Genomic DNA, 17914 nt, shown 5'->3' on the forward strand with positions numbered 1-17914 from the left:
GAAATTCTCCTGAGTTTGGCATTAACGTGACAGAGTAATGAGTTCTACTTGTAACTCTTTTAGTACTGTCCATAGGATGCTGTAGCAGGATGCAAGATCACTCAATAAAAATCCAAAAATAAACCGCGGGAAATACAAACAGAAAATGCTGCAAACACTCTGCAATTTGTGCAGCAACTGTGGAAGGAGAAAGTCAACTTTTCAGGTCTGGGACTCTTCATAAGAGCATTTTAAACATTTTTGAGGAGCATAGGACACTCTGGCCCTCCTGTTCTGGAATTGAGTAAGATCTAATCCTCAATGCTTTTTCTTTAAAAATAAAGAATTCACAACGTAAAGTTCATTATAAATTTATTGTCAAAGTTTCATATATGTCACCATATACCGACCTGAGATTCATTTTCTTGTGGGCATTCCCAATAACTACAAACAAATACAACAAAGTCAATGAGAAACCACACAGCAAAGACAAGCAACCAAAAAGTAGCAAACTGTGCAAACACACAAAAAAGAGAAAAACAAAGTAATAGTAATAAATAAGCAATATTTATTTATTGAGATGCAGCACAAAATTTGCCCTTCCAGCCCTTCTAGCCACACTGCCCAACAATCCCCCAATTTAACCCTAATTTACAATGACCAATTAACCTACCAACCAGTACGTCTTTGGACTGTGGGCGGAAGCCAGAACATTTGGAGGAAACTCTCACGGTCATGGGGAGGGCGTATAAACTCCTTTCGGACAGTGGCGGAAACTGAACCCGGTACCGTAAAGCATTGTGCTAACCACTACACTACCAATGCCACCTATGCATTAGGGTTAAGTTGAGAACGTGAGTTCCTCTAAAGTAGATTAATCAGCCACTCTCATTTTCAGAATCTGAAGAGAGTAGACGGGAATTTAATGGGGTTAATTTAAATTTAGCCCCAGATGAAGAATAAAATGGAGTTAGTATAGGATTTGAATAAATAGGGTTAACAAGACTTGATGGGCCTGAGACCTGTTTCCCTGCAGTATGCATCTATAAATTTATATAAGCATGAATCTTTACCAGAAGTTCAAACAACAAAATACACATTAATTTTTTTCTACCCAATTCCTGTCCCAGTTGACAGGTGAATCAGCAAAGACCAAGTTTCCATCGTAAGGCTCCATTTATCTTTAGTTGTTATCAAGATGCACTAAAAGATAAACCATTTGAGAAACCCAATTTAACTTAGAGAAAATGTCACAATTTGATCTTTTTAGACGAAAACTATGATAACCTGATTTCTGAGTACTCAGAAGTCAATAGGGTTTTGCATCTTGTTAGATCAATAGTTTGAAGTCCAAGTCTGGTATGGAGCTGGAGGTACAGAATCTGGGCTGGGTGTGTGGCCGGAGTCATTGTCAAGTGTAGTGGCACATGTGTGGCTTCTTTTGACCAGGAGCGTGTGGGTCTGCAGCCGAAACTGCGTTTTGGAAACCTTGTATATTTCAGTTTGCATTGACAGCTTTAAACTTGCTAAGCCTGGCTTTCCTCTCCCTTTTAAACTGGAAAATATATTATTCTATTACTGTACAGGGGTGGCAGGGTGGAGATACTTCTCTACTGGAGGAGGTGTAAGTTGTTTCTTTCCTTTGCTAGCCTACAAGTCACCCTTGGGCAAGATGTAGCATCTGCTTAGCCGGGTCATGTGAAGCCATGGGAGCAGGTGATGGATGGTCGTATGAGCATCCAGTGCATATCACACGCTCTGGTTAAGTGACCACTGACTCCAGGCAGACAAGAGTATTGATAATGGCTGGGGGCAGGGGGTCATCCATCTTGTAAAGACACTGCCCAGAAGAAGGCAATGGCAAACCACTTCTGCAGAAAAATTCTGGTGGACAGTCACAGTCGTGGAAAGACCATGATCGCCCACATCATGCGACACGGCACATACTGTGTAAATTATCAAACAGTGAACTGCATTTGTTGGGATATTAATATAAGTAATATTTAATAGCCTGGAGAATCTGCTCCTGTCACCACCAAGGTTCTGTGGATACTGGATCAAAGGAGTTTTACTACTTAATGGTTCCCCAGCTGGAGTATTTTCTTTTTCTATTCGTAGATCACAACATTGTTCTGCAGGAAAAGGATTTTGCAGTGAATACTATAGCTGGAGCAATGAAGAGCTTCTTCTCAGAGCTGCCAGAGCCACTGGTTCCATATAATGCCCAGGTTGAGCTGGTGGACGTCAGCAGTAAGTACCAGGCCCGCCGCGTTTTTTAGAGAAGGTCAAAGGTTTTTCTTATTGAATGGCAGTCACAAACCAAACATGACACATTACTGCACAATGGGGGTTTGCTGTGTATACTCAGTGGGCACTTTACACCTGTACACCTCTTTAATGCAACTATTTAATTGGCCAATCACCTGTCAGCAACTCAGTCCATAAAAGCACGCCAGCATGGTCAAGAGGTTCAGTTGTTGTTCAGACCAAACATCAGAATGGGGAAGAAATGTGATCTAAGTGACTTGGACCGTAAAATGATTGTTGCTGCCAGGCAGGGGTGGTTTGGGTATCTCAGAACCTGCTGATCTTCTGGGATTTACATGCACAGAAGTCTCCAGAGCAAGGGTTCCCAGCCTGGGGTCCACAGAAAGGTTACAGGGCGAAGGCCAGGGAGTGGGGCCGAGGAGAGGGAGAAAAGGATCAGCCATGATTGAATGGCGAAGCAGACTCATTGGGCCAAATGGCCTAATTTTGCTCCTATGTCTTGTGGTCTTATGGACCCCTCGGTTAATGGTAAGGGAGTCTATGGATAAAAATGATTGGGAACTCGTGCTTTAGAGTTTACAGAGAATGGTGCAAAAAAACTAAAACAAAAACATCCAGTGAGTAACAGTTCTATAAATGAAAACGCCTTGATAATCAGAGAGGTCAGAGGAGAATAGCCAATAGCTGGTTCAGGCTGACAGGCGATAATAGCTGAAATAACCACGTGTTATAACAGTGTTGTGCAGAAGAGCATATCTGAATGCACAACACGTTGAACCTTGAATGGGTTGCAGTAGTGGAAGACCATTCCGAATTCCACTTCTGTAACTAATAAAGTGAGCATTGAGTGTAGTTCTCAGATTAATTGCACTGAAAAATATGCCGAGGCTGGGAAATCACTTTGTAATAACTTGTTGCCGCATAAGTGCGTTAATTTTTTGTGTGATATTACACAAATAGCAACCATCTTGAATAACCAGTTAACCTGCTTTTAATGAGAGAAGGATAAATTATTTGGATGACACAGAATTACTTTTCCCTCCACCTCCCTTTAATGTTTGGCCACAGAATTATTTTCTCCTGAGAACCTGGACTTGCCCTCACTTTGCTGGACACCAGTTAAATAAATTCCTTTTGTAGCCTGAGGCTTATTGTGAAAGATTTTGTTTTCCTTTCTCATAACTCATTCACAGCTGTGGCCAAGAGGATAGCTATTTCATCTTTGACACTTTTATTGCAACTAAACTATGTGCTGAGGAGAGGGTTTCTTAACCTCCCTCTTTCACTTCCATTCCTCTCCACTGACTGCTCCACTTAATGCTTCAAGGTGGAATAAGCGGCCTCCTTCATCAATATTTTTTAAAAAAAAAAGAACCTGAATAGTCGACTTAGCAAAGCAGAAAGAGAAGGAGCATAAACCAATCCTCACAGAAGGATCGGAAGTGGATGGAGTGAGCAATTTCAAGTTCCTCGGTGTAAGTACCTCTGGGGACTGAACCTGGTTGCGACATATTGATGCGGCTATATTTCATTAGGAGTTTGAGGAGATTTGGTATGTCACCTAAAGCACTCAAACTTCTACAGATGTACTGTGGAGAGTCTTCTCACTGGCTGCAGCACCATCTGGTATGGGGGGGAAGTGGTGCTACTGCACAGGATCAAAGTAAGTTGCAGAAAGTTGTAAAATGAGTCAGCTCCGTCATGGGCACTAGCTTCCATAGTATCAAGACATCTTCAAGGAGCAATATCTCAGGAAGGTGGCATCCATCATTAAGCACACCCAACCACCCAGGACATGTCCTTTTCTCATTGTTACTGTCAGGGAGGAGGTACAGGAGCCTGAAGGCACACACTCAGTGATTCAGAAACAGCATCTTCCCCTCTGCCATCCGATTTTTAAATGTATATTGAATCCATGAGCACTACCTCACTACTTCCATTATACTTATTTTCCACTGCTTATTCTGTTATTCCACACTACCTGTTTTAACAACTTTTTAACATACGTATTTATAACTAGAGTAATTCAGTTTTTTCTACATTTATCATGTAATGCAATGTTAACAAATTTCATGACATATGCTAGTGATATTAAACCTGATTGGGATCTGTAGAGAGAGATTGTAAATGTTACAGGTTCATGTATAACCAGGGCTGAACAATTGCATTGCAATTGGCTGTTGTTCTGAAGCTATTGAATTGACTGTTGAGTAATGAGGGCTATAATTGTTTAGTATTTCCAATGTAGGGAAGACTACCCATTGAATGTGGTGTATTAAATCAAAAATGAGCTGTTGCTTATCTTTGCGTGCATGATGAGAGGTCATCAGCTGCCGTCTGTGAGATGTCCACCATTAAGGAAATCTTCAAAAGGTGACACCTCAGAAACATGGCATCTATCACTAAGGTCATTCCCCCCCCCCACCCCCGTTACTACCATCATACTCTACTATCAAAAGAACCCAAAGATGTAACGTTTTAGTAGCAGCTTCCCCTCTGCCTTCAGATTTCTGAGCAGTCCATGAACACGAATTTGCTCCCTTTCTTTGCACTAATTTATTTTATGTATATTTATATAACAACAAAGGTCAGCCAGCAATATGTGTTTTACACATCTGGCATCCAGCAAGTTACTAGTTAGAACCTCGAAATGTGGTAACCACGCTAACACTTCTCCTTATTGTTCCTCGTGCCCGAGAAATGACTTTAATGAATTCTCAAATACATGCTCCAGAGCAAAGAGCACTATTCCATCTCTTTTTATTAACTTGCTGTGTGAGATGCTGGTCATCTTGAATTTTCCCCCCAAGGTAAGCTGTGCAATCATCTGGTGAAGAAACAGTTGCAGCATTATTGGATGGGGAGATTTATGACCTTAGAACCAGTAACAGCAAAGAACAGGTGGCGAGGGGTACGTCTCTACCAAAGTAGGTGTAAGGCGCTCCTCTCCGCTAGCTTGCAGGCCACCCTGGGGCAAAGGTGTAGCATCTGCTTAGCCCCCTGATCAGGGTTATGTGAAACCATGGGAGCAGGTGATGGATGGTCATATGAGCAGCTGGTGCATATCCCAAATTCTGGTTATATGACCACTAACACCAGGCAGACAATCTGTGAAGGGTATTGATAATGGTTGGGGGTGGGGGGGGGGGGGGTGCACTCATCTTGTAAAGACACTGCCCAGAAGAAGGCAACAGCAAACCACTTCAGGAGGAAAATTTGGTCAAGAACAATCATGGTCAAAGACCATGATCGCCCATGTCAGACGTTACGGCACATCACGATACTGTGAAAAGCAAAGAACTCATGATGCAGCTACAAGTCAGGATGGTTTAGAGCAGAACCTGGGGGTAGGTCAAGTTAGCTTTGGCCTGCTGCCCTTGTCCTCCGTGCTGGTAGAAGTTGCTGTTATGGGAGATGCATATTCAACTTGCTGTAATTTGCAACCTCAGTCAGTTGTGTCAAGTTGGGCCAAATGGCCTGTTTCAGTGCTATATAACAATACAAACACAAGAAAATCTGCAGATGCCAGAAACCCGAAACAACACACTCAAGATGTTGGAGGAACTCAGCAGGTCAGGCAGCTTCTATTCGAAGAGAGTAAACTGTTTTCGGTTGAGAATATATAACAATTCTATGTGTTATATTGATTACTTATTAGAGTTGCATCAGCTGATTTTCTTATTAATAGGCTATTAAATTATCCAATCCTCCTAGTGGCTCCCAGACAAGGGAAATGAACTGCCTTCTGTTTCCCATTTTCTCAGGGTTTGGATCCCCATTGCACTAATAGGCATGAATCCAGATTCCAACATGAGCTATTAGTGAGTCAGTGTGCTGAGCTACTCATTGCATTAGATGACTTGGTTTTCCTTCCCTCAGAAACACCTGATAAAGAGCTTCGGCTGAATGCACTTAAGGATGTGTTAAAGAAGTTTCCAAAAGAGAATTATGAGGTCTTCAAATATGTCATTACCCACTTGAACAAGTAAGTAATTGCTTGGTGTATGCAGTAAAACTATCATAAATTAAGGTTGTGATTATTAATTAGCCTGGCCATATAACGGCATTGAGGATACCACAAGCCAATATCTCATGGCTGTGCCTTGCCTTTAATGATGTAACTCATGTTGAAGTAAAGCAAGTTCTCCAAAGAGATTTGAAAGCTTTGAGTTGCCAGGGTTATATTATATACAACCACCCTCCATAGTCCTGCCAATGTTACCGCACTAATAGTACAGAGATAGAGATGAAATTATTTTAAATACTGCTGTAAGCTCATCTTGATTATTCTCTCCTGTTTTCGAGGCTAGATTCAATTCCTGCATTGCTTTGATGCAGGGCATTAACCGGTTTATACGTTAATTAGGGGCGACACGGTAGCATAGTGGTTAGCACGAGGCTTTACAGTACCAGTGATCTGGGTTCAATTCCCGCCTCTGCCTGTGAGGAGATTTACGTTCTCCCTGTGTCCTCCGGTTTCCTTTCACTTTCCAAAGACCTGCTGGTTAGTAGGTTAATTGGTCATTGTAAATTGTCCTGTGATTAGGTTGGGGGTAATTCAGGGACGCAGCTTGAAGGGCCTACTCAGCACTGTATCTCAATAAATAAGACTAAAAAATAATAGCAAAAACTGTGATGTAAAATGCATTAAACCTCTGTAAATTCCTACAGGAACCCGGTAGGTACTTCTGAAATTTTGCATGTTCAGTAAGGTCAAACTGTCGTCTGTCTTTCTTATAAATCTGAAGAAATAGTACAGCTTCCATTGTCCACTGTCCCAGAGGATATGTCCTTGATTATTTCGCAGCCTGTTGCGGTCTAACTCTTTGCATAATACTGTCTGATGTAATAATACATGCCCCTGTCTGATGCAAATCAACTTGATGGTGCAAGAGGGATTTAATATTGTATTTTGACCCCTCTGTGTGGCCATTTCTGTCCAAATTGCATAGATCCAAAATCCGAGAAGGCTTGATTCCTGGCAAGAGAAAAAATGTGCTCTGTGTGTGTTATGGAGTCATACAGCAAGGAAGCAAGCTCTTCCATCTATGAAGACCATAAGATATAGGAGCAGAATTAGGCCCTTTGGCCCATCGAGGTGGCTCCACCATGGCTGATCCATTTCTCCTCTCAACCCCAATCACCTGGCTTCTCCACGTGTCCCTTCATGCCCTGACCAATCAAGAATCTACCAACCTCTGCGTTAAATATACTCAGACTTAAATATACTCCTATTGCTAAAGTTGCTTGGGGGTGTGGTGGTTTAAACTAATTTGGCAGGAGGATGGAATCAGGAGTGATAGTGCTGGGGATTAAATGTGCAAGCAGAGGCAGTGTGTAGTGAGACTGCAAGCAAGGAAGGCGATAATCGGGCAAAATTGCAGTCAACGGAATGGGTTGCAATGTAAAAGGCAGACAAAATCGAAAAAGGATTAATATAGGATGAGGTGTTATATTTGAATGCATGAAGTATACAGAATAAGATGAACTTGTAGCAGAGTTACAGATTGAAATGTGTGACGTGGGCGTTGCTGAATCATAGCTGAAATGCTGATAGCTTGGAGCGCAATGTCCGAGGATACAGATTGTATCAAAAGGGGTGAGGTGGCTCTGTACATTTTCCCCATGGCTGTGTTGCTTTCCTCTGGGTGCTCCCATTTGCTCGCACTTTCCAAAGACGTACGGGGTGGGAGGTTAATTGGTCACATGGGTGTAATTGGCAGTGTGGGCTCATTGAGCTAGAAGGTCCTCATGTGGTGCTGTATCTCTTAAAAACAGTTAAACACATCAACTTAGAGTCCGTGTATTTCTAAGCTGCGCATACTACAGCAATAGCCAGGCAAAGAATAGAGCTTTTGTGGACATTTCTTCTGGTGGTAGGTGTTTTTGAATACACTTTTAATAGATCTATCTCCAAAACCTGGAATCTTGGTGGTACGTTGACCACACAGAATTTCAGTAATTTTTTTTTGAGAATTTCAATAATATATTTAAAAAAAAATCTTTTGTGCCTGCCGAGTCTCGCTGTTTTCTGCATTGATCAGTTTGGAACCAGCCTGTAATTCCACTGCAGCAAAGGTGAAGTTGGAAAAGCAAGAAATGCAAGAAAATTATTTTTATTTATGTAAGCATACAGCACGGAAGCAGCCTGAGCTACCCAAATACACTCATGTGACCAATAGAACTAGTAATCGGTATGCCTTTGGAATGTGGGAGCAAAGTGGAGATCCCAGAGCAACCCACACAGTCATGGGGAGAACATAGAAACTCCTTCCTCCAGACAGCAGTGCAATTGAACCTGGGCTGCTGGCGCTGACCGCGCTGCCTTGAATGTCTGGCGGCTCTTGGACAGCTTGTTTTTGGGTTGCCTAGTTTTGGACTAGGAGCCACTATGATAGCTTCAGTGTGCTTTGTCGATAATGAGTCAGAGGCACCTTACCCACCTTACATCTGAGCAACACACAAAATGCTGGAGGAACTCAGCAGTCCAGGCAAAATCTATGAAAAGAATAAGCAGTCGAGGTTTTGGGCCGAGACCCTTCAGCAGGACTGGAGCAAAAAAAACGATGAGTGGATTTAAAAGATGGGGTGGGGAGAAGCACAAGGTGATAGATGGAACCAGGAGGGATGGGGGATGAAGTGAAATACTGAGCTGGGAAGTTGATTGGTGAAAGGTACACTGGAGAAGGAGTCTGATAGAAGATAGAAGGTCATCGAAACAGGAGGAAAGGAGGGAGGAGCACCAGAGGGAGGCAGTGGGCAGGCAAGTAGATAAAATGAGCGAGGGAAAAGTTGGGGTGGGGGGCATTAACATATTGGAATGGGAGGTGGAATTAAAATGGGTGGGCACTGGGAGACTCCCCCTTCTGGCGGGCGGAGCATACATCTGCTTGGATTGGCTCACTGGAAACTACCAGGATTTCCACCCAGGTAGAAATTCTCCCTTGTCCCTCGTCACCCCCCACCTGCCCTCCCTCTCTCCTCCCTCCTCCCTTTTAGCCTTTTCCCTTCTGTCTGTATTTGGAATGAATTCCTATTGCTTCAGAGTTAAATCCAATCATTTCATAAAACAATGTGTAACTTTGAAGTTTTAATCATGATTGTGGGAAGTTGTATTCTCAACTGGTGTTCCAGAGCAGGCAGATAAGAGAGTGGTCTTTGTTCCAGGTGTGATTTATGCATTCCCTGAAGAGGGAAATGTGTTTCTACTTTACTCACTGAAATATAAATATGTTTTGGCTGCTAATTGACTTACTATTAATCACTGGTGTGAAATTTCTTTTGGTATAACTTGTCGTCTAGATTTGTTATTGTTCAAAATGATCAGAGCTGGAACAAGGAATCTGGGTGTTTTTATACTGGTGAGGTTAGGATTATGAAGTCCCAAGGGGATTGGGTTGGGGCGTCCTGGTGAGGTTAGGGTTGGGGTGTCCCAGACAGGATCGGGTCATTAGAAGGATGCACTTCTGTTCCATCCTTAGTGTAAGGAGTAGGATAACAGTTTTTTCCCCATGGAATTACTAAATGGTTTATGGACTTGCATGCAATTTTATGCTGTAAATACAATATTTTTTCTTCATTTCAGAGTCAGTCAGAACTCGAAGTTGAATCTGATGAACAGTGAGAACCTCTCCATTTGTTTCTGGCCCACACTTATGAGGCCTGACTTCCAGACCATGGACGCGTTGACGGCCACCAGGACGTACCAGACTATCATCGAGCTCTTCATTCAGCAGTGCCCTTTCTTCTTTTACGACAAGCCGATCGAGGAACTGATAAATACCATCCCCAGCTCCCCCACGTCGAACACTGCCTTTCAGTGCCCTTCGCCGGTAGCAATGATCCCCTCTCCACCACAGTCTCCGCCGCCAACACCTTAGAGGCCACTCGAGGAACATCAGCTGCGAACGGAACAGCCAAGTAAACTGTGAATTTGGTTTTAAGATACCAGATACAGTAGCTGGGTTCTTTTCAAGACTGCCTTGGGTTATAGAACCCCCTTCCTGTTGTGCAGACCAGCATAAAGAAACGTACAAGTGATGTGCCACTAAGGAGATTTGATTAAGTACCCGAGCACTGGAGTGTTTTTAAAAAAAAACCTTTTAGACTGCAAAAGAAGCAGCCCGTGTCTTCACTGTGGGCTCTGTAAGACATTCAAATAGCACAGGTTTCGCAGCAGAATGGTTTCTCAAAATGCACAACATTTAAATGGTTAATTATACAGACAAACTCTACCAATTAATTTATACCTTGCTCCCTTCTAAGCCATTGTAGAAACTTGCTTTTTTTTTGGTTATTTTTCAATAGCGCCAATTCATGCTTAGAGAATTGTTTTCGCTGTCATGTGCTGCTATTTTAACCTTTCTTAGTGAAGAAGCAAATGTCAGGCGGACTATGTGGACTCACAACAGATGCGCACGATGCCCAATGGTCAGAGCGTCGCGTCGCACCAACGTTCGCAAATGGCAGGGTGTGAGTACGAGGAGTTACCCCGGGTGGAATGAGCAGGCCCAGCATGTAAATGGTCACCTGTACGGGTGATACATTGGGGAGCCATTCTAACCTTGGGGGATTTGATTTTTTTTGTTTCTAAGGAATACACACCTAATGAATTTGTACTGATCAAAACTGTGTGTCCTAAGGTTCTGTAGAGCTTGTAGTAAAGAGGTTTGTCTGCATAACAATGACGTGAAAGCAGCTGCATGAAAGTGCTTTGTGCAAGGCAAAATTTAATGCTGGTTTTCCCCAATATGGATGTTGCTGCTTCTTTGTTGGACTTAGTCTCATTCTCATTAGCTTCATCTGTTCTGGTTAGCTCGTTCCCAATTCATTTCTCCTCGCAACCCAAACAAGCCACTCCAGTTTAGTTTGCCATGGGTCATTCTTCGGATTAGTGGTGGGGGTGGGTGTTGGGGGGGGGGGGCGGGGTTACCACTACTTCTCTGTCCTTCCCATAGCCAGAAGTGAGCTCCGAGTGGCCTGCTGGTCCTGATATGTACACAGTGCCAAATTGGAGTCTCTCTCACACACGAGGAAATCTCACAGCTAACCAAACCTGTAAGTCAGATCTGTGTTCACCCTTTAGAGAACTGAAACCTTGGGTTCGAAGAGTTGCAGAGGTCATCATCTCCCCTCTCTCCCTGCACCCCCACCGGCCATAAATAATTGTCGTCTCAGCCAATGCCACACATCTGTTCAGGCAGTAGTTAAGGTGGTTTACGATGTGGCTTCCGCTCAGTTTGAATTCTTCAAGTACTTAAAATGCTTGTGTGGCATGTCAGCACGTGCACGGTCTGTTAAGGTTTCATAGCCATCTTAGGGTGGGGCATTTATATTATCTGCAGAGTGTCTAAACTCTTTGAGGAGAGAATGGGCTCACAGTGACTCAATGGGGAAAACATTTTGACCCTGCTGCCCCATCTTCCATACTTGAATATCCTTGCTGGGATCGTGCTTCAAGAATGACTTAATTTGATGTGATACTAGGGTGGGGGGAGGGGGGGTTAGGGGAGGGGGGTCACTACCCATTGAATCATACCTCAGCACCACTCAGTGCCTAAGAGAGTGGGGGAAAGGTGTTGGCAACGGGAAAGAGATTCATTCAACACTAATAAATATGTCACGTTTCATACCTGAAACATTCTTGGACTTGAATCGGTTAAAAGCCTAGTTTGAAGACAGCATAAGGGATCCTCTTTTTTTTAAAAAGAAAAAACACTAAAATTTTAATTCCACCGAATATGAGAATCTTCACTACACATGACACTACACATGACACTACATATACACAAGAATTCACCATTCAGTGAGCTTATTGGCAGTAGCTATGAAGTATGCTGTTGATCATGAGCAGCATAACTTTCTGGTGATTTGTTCTTGGAGCTGTCAGCACCTGCCTCGAGCTTGCAGCAAGTTTGCTCTTTAGGGTCAGGGGGCAAATCCATCATTACCTGGCTGACTGTTTTCTCAGCTTCTGTTTTCCCTCATAGGGCTGTGCCAGCGTATCTATTTCACAACACTTGGTCATTCTAAGTATCAAACTCTGCCAGTTTGGGTACGGTACGTATAATTGCGGTCACTCTGATAACAGCTAAAATGTAATGTGTTTGTGTGCGTCTCCTTTTGTACAAAATCAATGTTGTGTGTATTGACTGGACACAATGTGAAATGGATTACCCAGTGATCAAATGCTTCTGTATGAGATGATCTATCATTCAATTCTGATTTTTTTTTTTTGGTGTATGTATATCTGAAATGAGATCTATGTCAAAAAAACCTTTTGCAATGTGTTGCCGCAGTCCTTGTTTCCCAGTTATGATTGTTGGGAGAGGTTGAGATGTATCATTGCTCGCTGATTGAATAATGATTCCAAATTTTCCAAGCTAATGCTTCTAGAGAGAGAAAAAAAATTAAATTGTCCTCCAATACACTTTAAATTTGGGGAGTAGTAAATATTTTGGACAGCATTGTTTGAATTCTACCTACTGACATTGTGAACTGGACTGACAAGTGTATCAGGCTTGCATTAAGAATGGATCAGTGCCTCTTTATTTTTTGTGCAGCAGAAATACCAGTTGACATTATTTTAACTTAGCAATGAGGTCTTACCAAATGTTCATCAAAGCCAGTTGTACTGGTAAGAGGATCATCCTGCCCAACTCGTCCGTTACTGAATGTGATCACTCTACCTGCTTCAGTTTAATGCAAACCCCAGTCTGGCATTCATTGAAACAAAATCTATCAGTGCAGGCATGTCAAAAAATCAAATGGTTGACAACACTGGATGTCATCAGCGAGAACAAAATCAGCTGACCTACCAAGTGGATAGAAAAGTGGCTTCTGAAATGAATTGCTGTATCTGCTCGTCATGGTTGGATGTTAAATAATTGGCTGTACGCACTGTGGCATTTTCCTTCCCCTTCCCTCTCCCTCCCCGCCGTGCCAGGTGCCTGCTTAAGAAAACTTGCCTGACTATAAGAGGGCTTCCTAATCTTCAGTCCCTATTCCTGAGTTTGGATCGGAGAAAGGTGTGGGCATCTGTTCACTTTTCATCAACTAGAAGTAAATACATAGTTGTAATGTGAAAACTTCAGTGAAAAACTTTTGAAATATATTTAGGTAAATTGCTGCAGATTGACAAAACTGCCAGGGGGTGCATTGTTAGTTGTATTTTGGCATTATCTTCTCCCCCTCACCTTGCCACCCCAATAAATCTTGTAAAACAGTATGCGAACAAATTTAGTTTATGGTTTCCACATATCTATTGCGGTACTCCACAAAAAACAATTAAATCAGGCACAACAGAACTAAAGATTAATTGTATCTGGTTTTATGGGCCAGCTGCTTTAATTTGGAAGCAATTTTAGACACAGTCGTAAGGGTTGGTGCAATTTATTCAACCATCAATCTTGTTTTGATATTTTACAAATCCATCTTCAGATGGGAAATGGTTGCCTGTTTTTTAAAAATTATTCTGAACATGTCTTCACTTTGCTGTTTCCAAAATGATTCATTGTGAGGGAGAGAAAAGTTTGTTGGAGACTGGTTTTCTTTGAGTTTCATCATAATCCCTTCCAGAGGAGAGCTGCTGACTATCAATATGTTTCACCCAGTTACCATGACTGTGTAAGAGCTCAGTGTGTTGCTTGACCATTTAAACCAGTTAAAATTAATTTGTGTTGTATAGATATGAAGGAATCGCCAGTCATTCCAACACCGTATTAAAAGATCTGATTAGCATATCTATTCTCTCTCCCAAGTTAGTCACCTTGATGAAATTTGCCCCTTCCATGGGTTAGCAAAGATTCATGTGATCTGAATTCATGGAATAGCAGAAAAAACCTCGTTTCACCATACAATGCATATCCAGATTTTTAATCTGAAAACATATTTGGCTAAACTAAAAGTAGGCAGAGGTTTACAGAGATTTGAAGAATGAGAGATGCAGTGTCTGTGCAATCCATATCAATATTGCACCCTATAACACATGGGGTCTAGTTTGCACAATCTACAGTGTTTTGAGGAGGTAGAAATTGAAATTGGATTGCTACACCTGTAAAATTCTTAAAGCTATCACCTTGTGCAAGTACTGATTATCATTATCAAAGTGATTATTTTTCTGAGGTAATTGTAGACAATAAATCATATTCTAGCTTTTCTAAACGTTTTGTAGTTTGGGGGGATTTTTGCACAATTTCCTCTTGGGACAATTTGCACTTTAAGCTTAGTTTGTTGTGGTATCATCCCCTTTCAAAGCTGATCTTAAATAATGTCGAAAGGGGATCAATTGCTGAACCTGTTCAGAATTCCCTCTCGATGACAAAATTGACCTTTTAGTGCCCAGGTGCTTATATATTCTTTGCTTTTCGGTTCATCCAAGGCATTTTAACCATTTTCAGTGACTTGATAGCAAGGAAGAAATGTGTGTAGATGAATCTCGGAGTCTTATGGGGTAGCTCCAAAGCAAAGCATTACCTGTCTTTAATTAAAAAATCAGGAAAGAAATTTTGTTGATTGGAAAAATATCATTTTGGGGCTTGGAGGAAAGGCAAACTTAACCTGATTATTTGTGCTGGAAGCTACAGGTTTGCCTTTTCTGGTGTTCTCTGCAAATGTGAAGGTTATCTTCACAAGTTGCACTAGCATGTCCAATTGTTAGAATACGAAGCATTGCCAGTGAACCTTTAAAGACAGGCAGACATCTTCCCCTCCAGGTTAAACTCTTTCCCTGAGTCTGTGATTATCAGGCGTGAGGTATTAGTGATCAAACTATCCCGCATCTTCTGCAAATGAATTCTACAGGCTGTTCCAATGTTGGTCACATTTTTGCCTTTTGCTTGACAAGTTCTGTTACACTGTCTCCATACTTTCTAATGTGTGCTTGGCAAGGCAGTGAATAGGTGAATGCTCAGTATGTAATAGGTTTTGTCATGCCAGTTTAAAGAAATGGGAGTATGATTTTAAGAAGCTTGTAGTCAGTTAGGTTTCAGCACAATGTCTGCTGAGCATGAGCCTGCTGTTAGGCTGACTTTGATTCATTACTGCATAGATACCCTCATGGGCCAGGTCAGAAAGACTGCTGGAGGATGGCATAGAAAGTATCGGATGCGTAGTGGGAGGTTGCAAATTTTTTTGGGGGGAGGGGTGTAGAGCAGTGTCTAAGTACCTTGAGGCTGATTTGGGAATGCAGAACAGTACCTGAAATAGGGAAATTGTACTGCCTCATTTAAGTTGTGGTGTTGTATGAGTTTCTACATGCATTATGATGATTTGCTTTTTTTTAAATAAAAACTTGCCCTGGGTACATGTCACTTGTCCAGGCTAACTCGGCTGTTCAGACTCTCAGTCATGAGTGAGGCACATTGGAGAATCAACACTAGATTTCCTTGATCCTTCTGCCAACTGATCATCGTTGCAATAGGTTGGTGTGGTTCAGCTTTTTTATATAGTCCATCTCCCTGCAAGCCGGCAAGAGCTAGCACGAGAGTTTTTTTCTTTTGTTGGCGGGGGGTGGCTGGAGGATTTATTAAAGCTAGTTTGTTCTGAAAAAGCACACTGCTGCTGTTTACACGTGAGAGATTTTGTCCAAAAACCCACTCTGCTCGGTGTTCAGTTGCTGTATTTCAGAAAGTAAACATGCAGAGTATAGTTACAGCAGTGGTGTTTGGAATAAGTGAATAGTGATTCTTTCTCCCCTCTTGCAGGCAAGGAAAGTAATATGCCAGTTAAAAATCAGTGATATGTAATCCTGGGTGGTATACAGTGACAACTTGGCTGGCGGGGTGACGCTCTGAGGAGCTGGACCCTGGCATAGGTCAGGACGAGGAAAATTATCTATTACGGACTGATCAGAGAATTTAATTGGAAACTAATACTGCACACATTGTGCTGTGCTTCAGAAAGAGCAAGAAGTTTAATAGCTATCCTGAGAAAGGTCTATCACACCCAACTGGTACAACATCTTAGCAACATGCATCGAATAACTAAAATGAATGTAATTGATTGGCGGGGGGGGGAGGTAACAGCAGCTTCCAGATCTTCAGTTATGTCCTAAAAATACACTTGTGTATGTGCTGTGGAGCTATAATATGGCAGATGATGTCACGAGGGACATAATGAGGTGTTTCACCCACAGAAAATAGAACAGCTGGGATGTTTATGGATTGCAAGCCATCTTTATAATTATATTTCAGCTTGGCTGAAGGTAGAAAACATTTTGGTTGAAAATATACCTTCTCCTGCTTCAAACCATATCTGATGCTCCTGTCGAATGTGTTGTGACTTTTTTTCTTTGCGTCCATATTAACATTGAGCTAACTCACTCCCTGATTCATTTTGTCATCCATTCGTCCCTCGTCCTCCCTGGCCTGTCCTCGCACCTCTCTTCCGTGGCGGTTCAAATGTGATCGATAACTCGCCACCCATCTGCAGTCTGTTAGAGTATGCCATTTAAATTATTTTTCTCTTCTTAATGTTGCACTGGTGACTCTGGGGAGCTAAAAACTGCATGCATTTCAGGATAATGATGAGAATTTGTTTAGTGGCACATTGGTTTATTCTGATACCTAATGTAAAAATTTTTCTCCAATTGATTGTGATTTGTACAGCCGAATCTCCCCGCTCTGTAATTTGATTGGAATGATCAGTAATTGACTGTGTAATCAGGTTCTGTATAAATTGCAGGACATGGGTGGAGAACATAGTTGGCTGGCAGTACCTGACTCCCAGGCCAAAAGTTGTTTTTGCAATATTTGTTTGGTAAATCCAGCTGTGGGGAGACTGCAAGCAAGTGGGGGGGGGGGGTGATGATGAGCATGCTGAAATATGCTGGATCCCTCCCTCCCTCTATTTTGAAGCAAGCACTAGCTCTATTTTACACTACCTGTTGCGCTTCCAGCAGAGTGCACTGTCTGAAGAGCAGTGATTTGTGGAATGCCCCAGTTTTCTTTCATGCTGGTTTCCGTCCTCCTCTGCGGCCTTACTGCAGTACAGGGTTTGATAGTGGGAGTGTGACAGTTGGAAAGAAGCTGCCAAGGCATACTGTTACTCAGAACCTGGATCGGGTGTGCTTTAGATCACAAGGATGCACAGTGTCTCCCACAGCCGGCTTGGCTTGGAAATGCAAATCCCTTAAGTTCCCTCGCTCCCAGAGCAGTGTGCAGTCTCACAAGGTCTCTCCTGACCTGCCAGCTCCTGCTTTTCAGCATGGAACATCTAGATGTGAATAGGCAGGAATGGGAAAGTGATAAGATACTTGCCTCCAAACCCCATTGAAATTGGTTAATTTTAGTTATAGTCAAAGAATCAACTTGTACTTACCCATTTTTTCCTTACTCAAACACTTGTGTATTTTTCTTCTAGTTTCTAAACTACCTGCTGAGAAATTCAGTTTTAATAACTTACAATAGGCGTGGGCTTTGCTTTCGAGCTCAGAAATGCAGTATATCTGCTATTGTAGCCAAACAAGCTGCTTTCATGACAATAAAAATTCTGCCGTCATTTCCTCGCCATACAAGTTATCCTGGTTTCGTTTGTAATGCTGCTGTGTAATTTTTTTTTAACCTGCCTAAATGTGTAACCTATAATCTGAAGTAAGAAGCTTGTAATTGCTTTAATTTCAAAAAAAAAAATGGAATGTGTACAATCAGTGCTGTGTAAGGCCTTCTCC

The 17914-nt window shown here is 42.2% G+C and overlaps 1 protein-coding gene across 2 annotated transcripts in view; it reads left to right on the forward strand.

Moving 5' to 3' along the window:
• Positions 1-11140, forward strand: part of arhgap35a (Rho GTPase activating protein 35a) — a 202649-nt gene extending 191509 nt beyond the window's left edge. For both annotated transcript variants that reach the window (XM_072269855.1, XM_072269854.1), the window contains 3 exons: positions 2098-2229; positions 6127-6232; positions 9833-11140. In XM_072269855.1, coding sequence (XP_072125956.1) covers positions 2098-2229; positions 6127-6232; positions 9833-10127 — 533 coding nt within the window. In that variant the 3' untranslated portion in view covers positions 10128-11140. The remainder of the gene's footprint in view (positions 1-2097; positions 2230-6126; positions 6233-9832) is intronic.
• The last annotated feature ends 6774 nt before the right edge of the window (positions 11141-17914 follow it).

The sequence above is a fragment of the Mobula birostris genome, chromosome 10, assembly GCF_030028105.1.
Source record: "Mobula birostris isolate sMobBir1 chromosome 10, sMobBir1.hap1, whole genome shotgun sequence".
NCBI lineage: Eukaryota > Metazoa > Chordata > Chondrichthyes > Myliobatiformes > Myliobatidae > Mobula > Mobula birostris.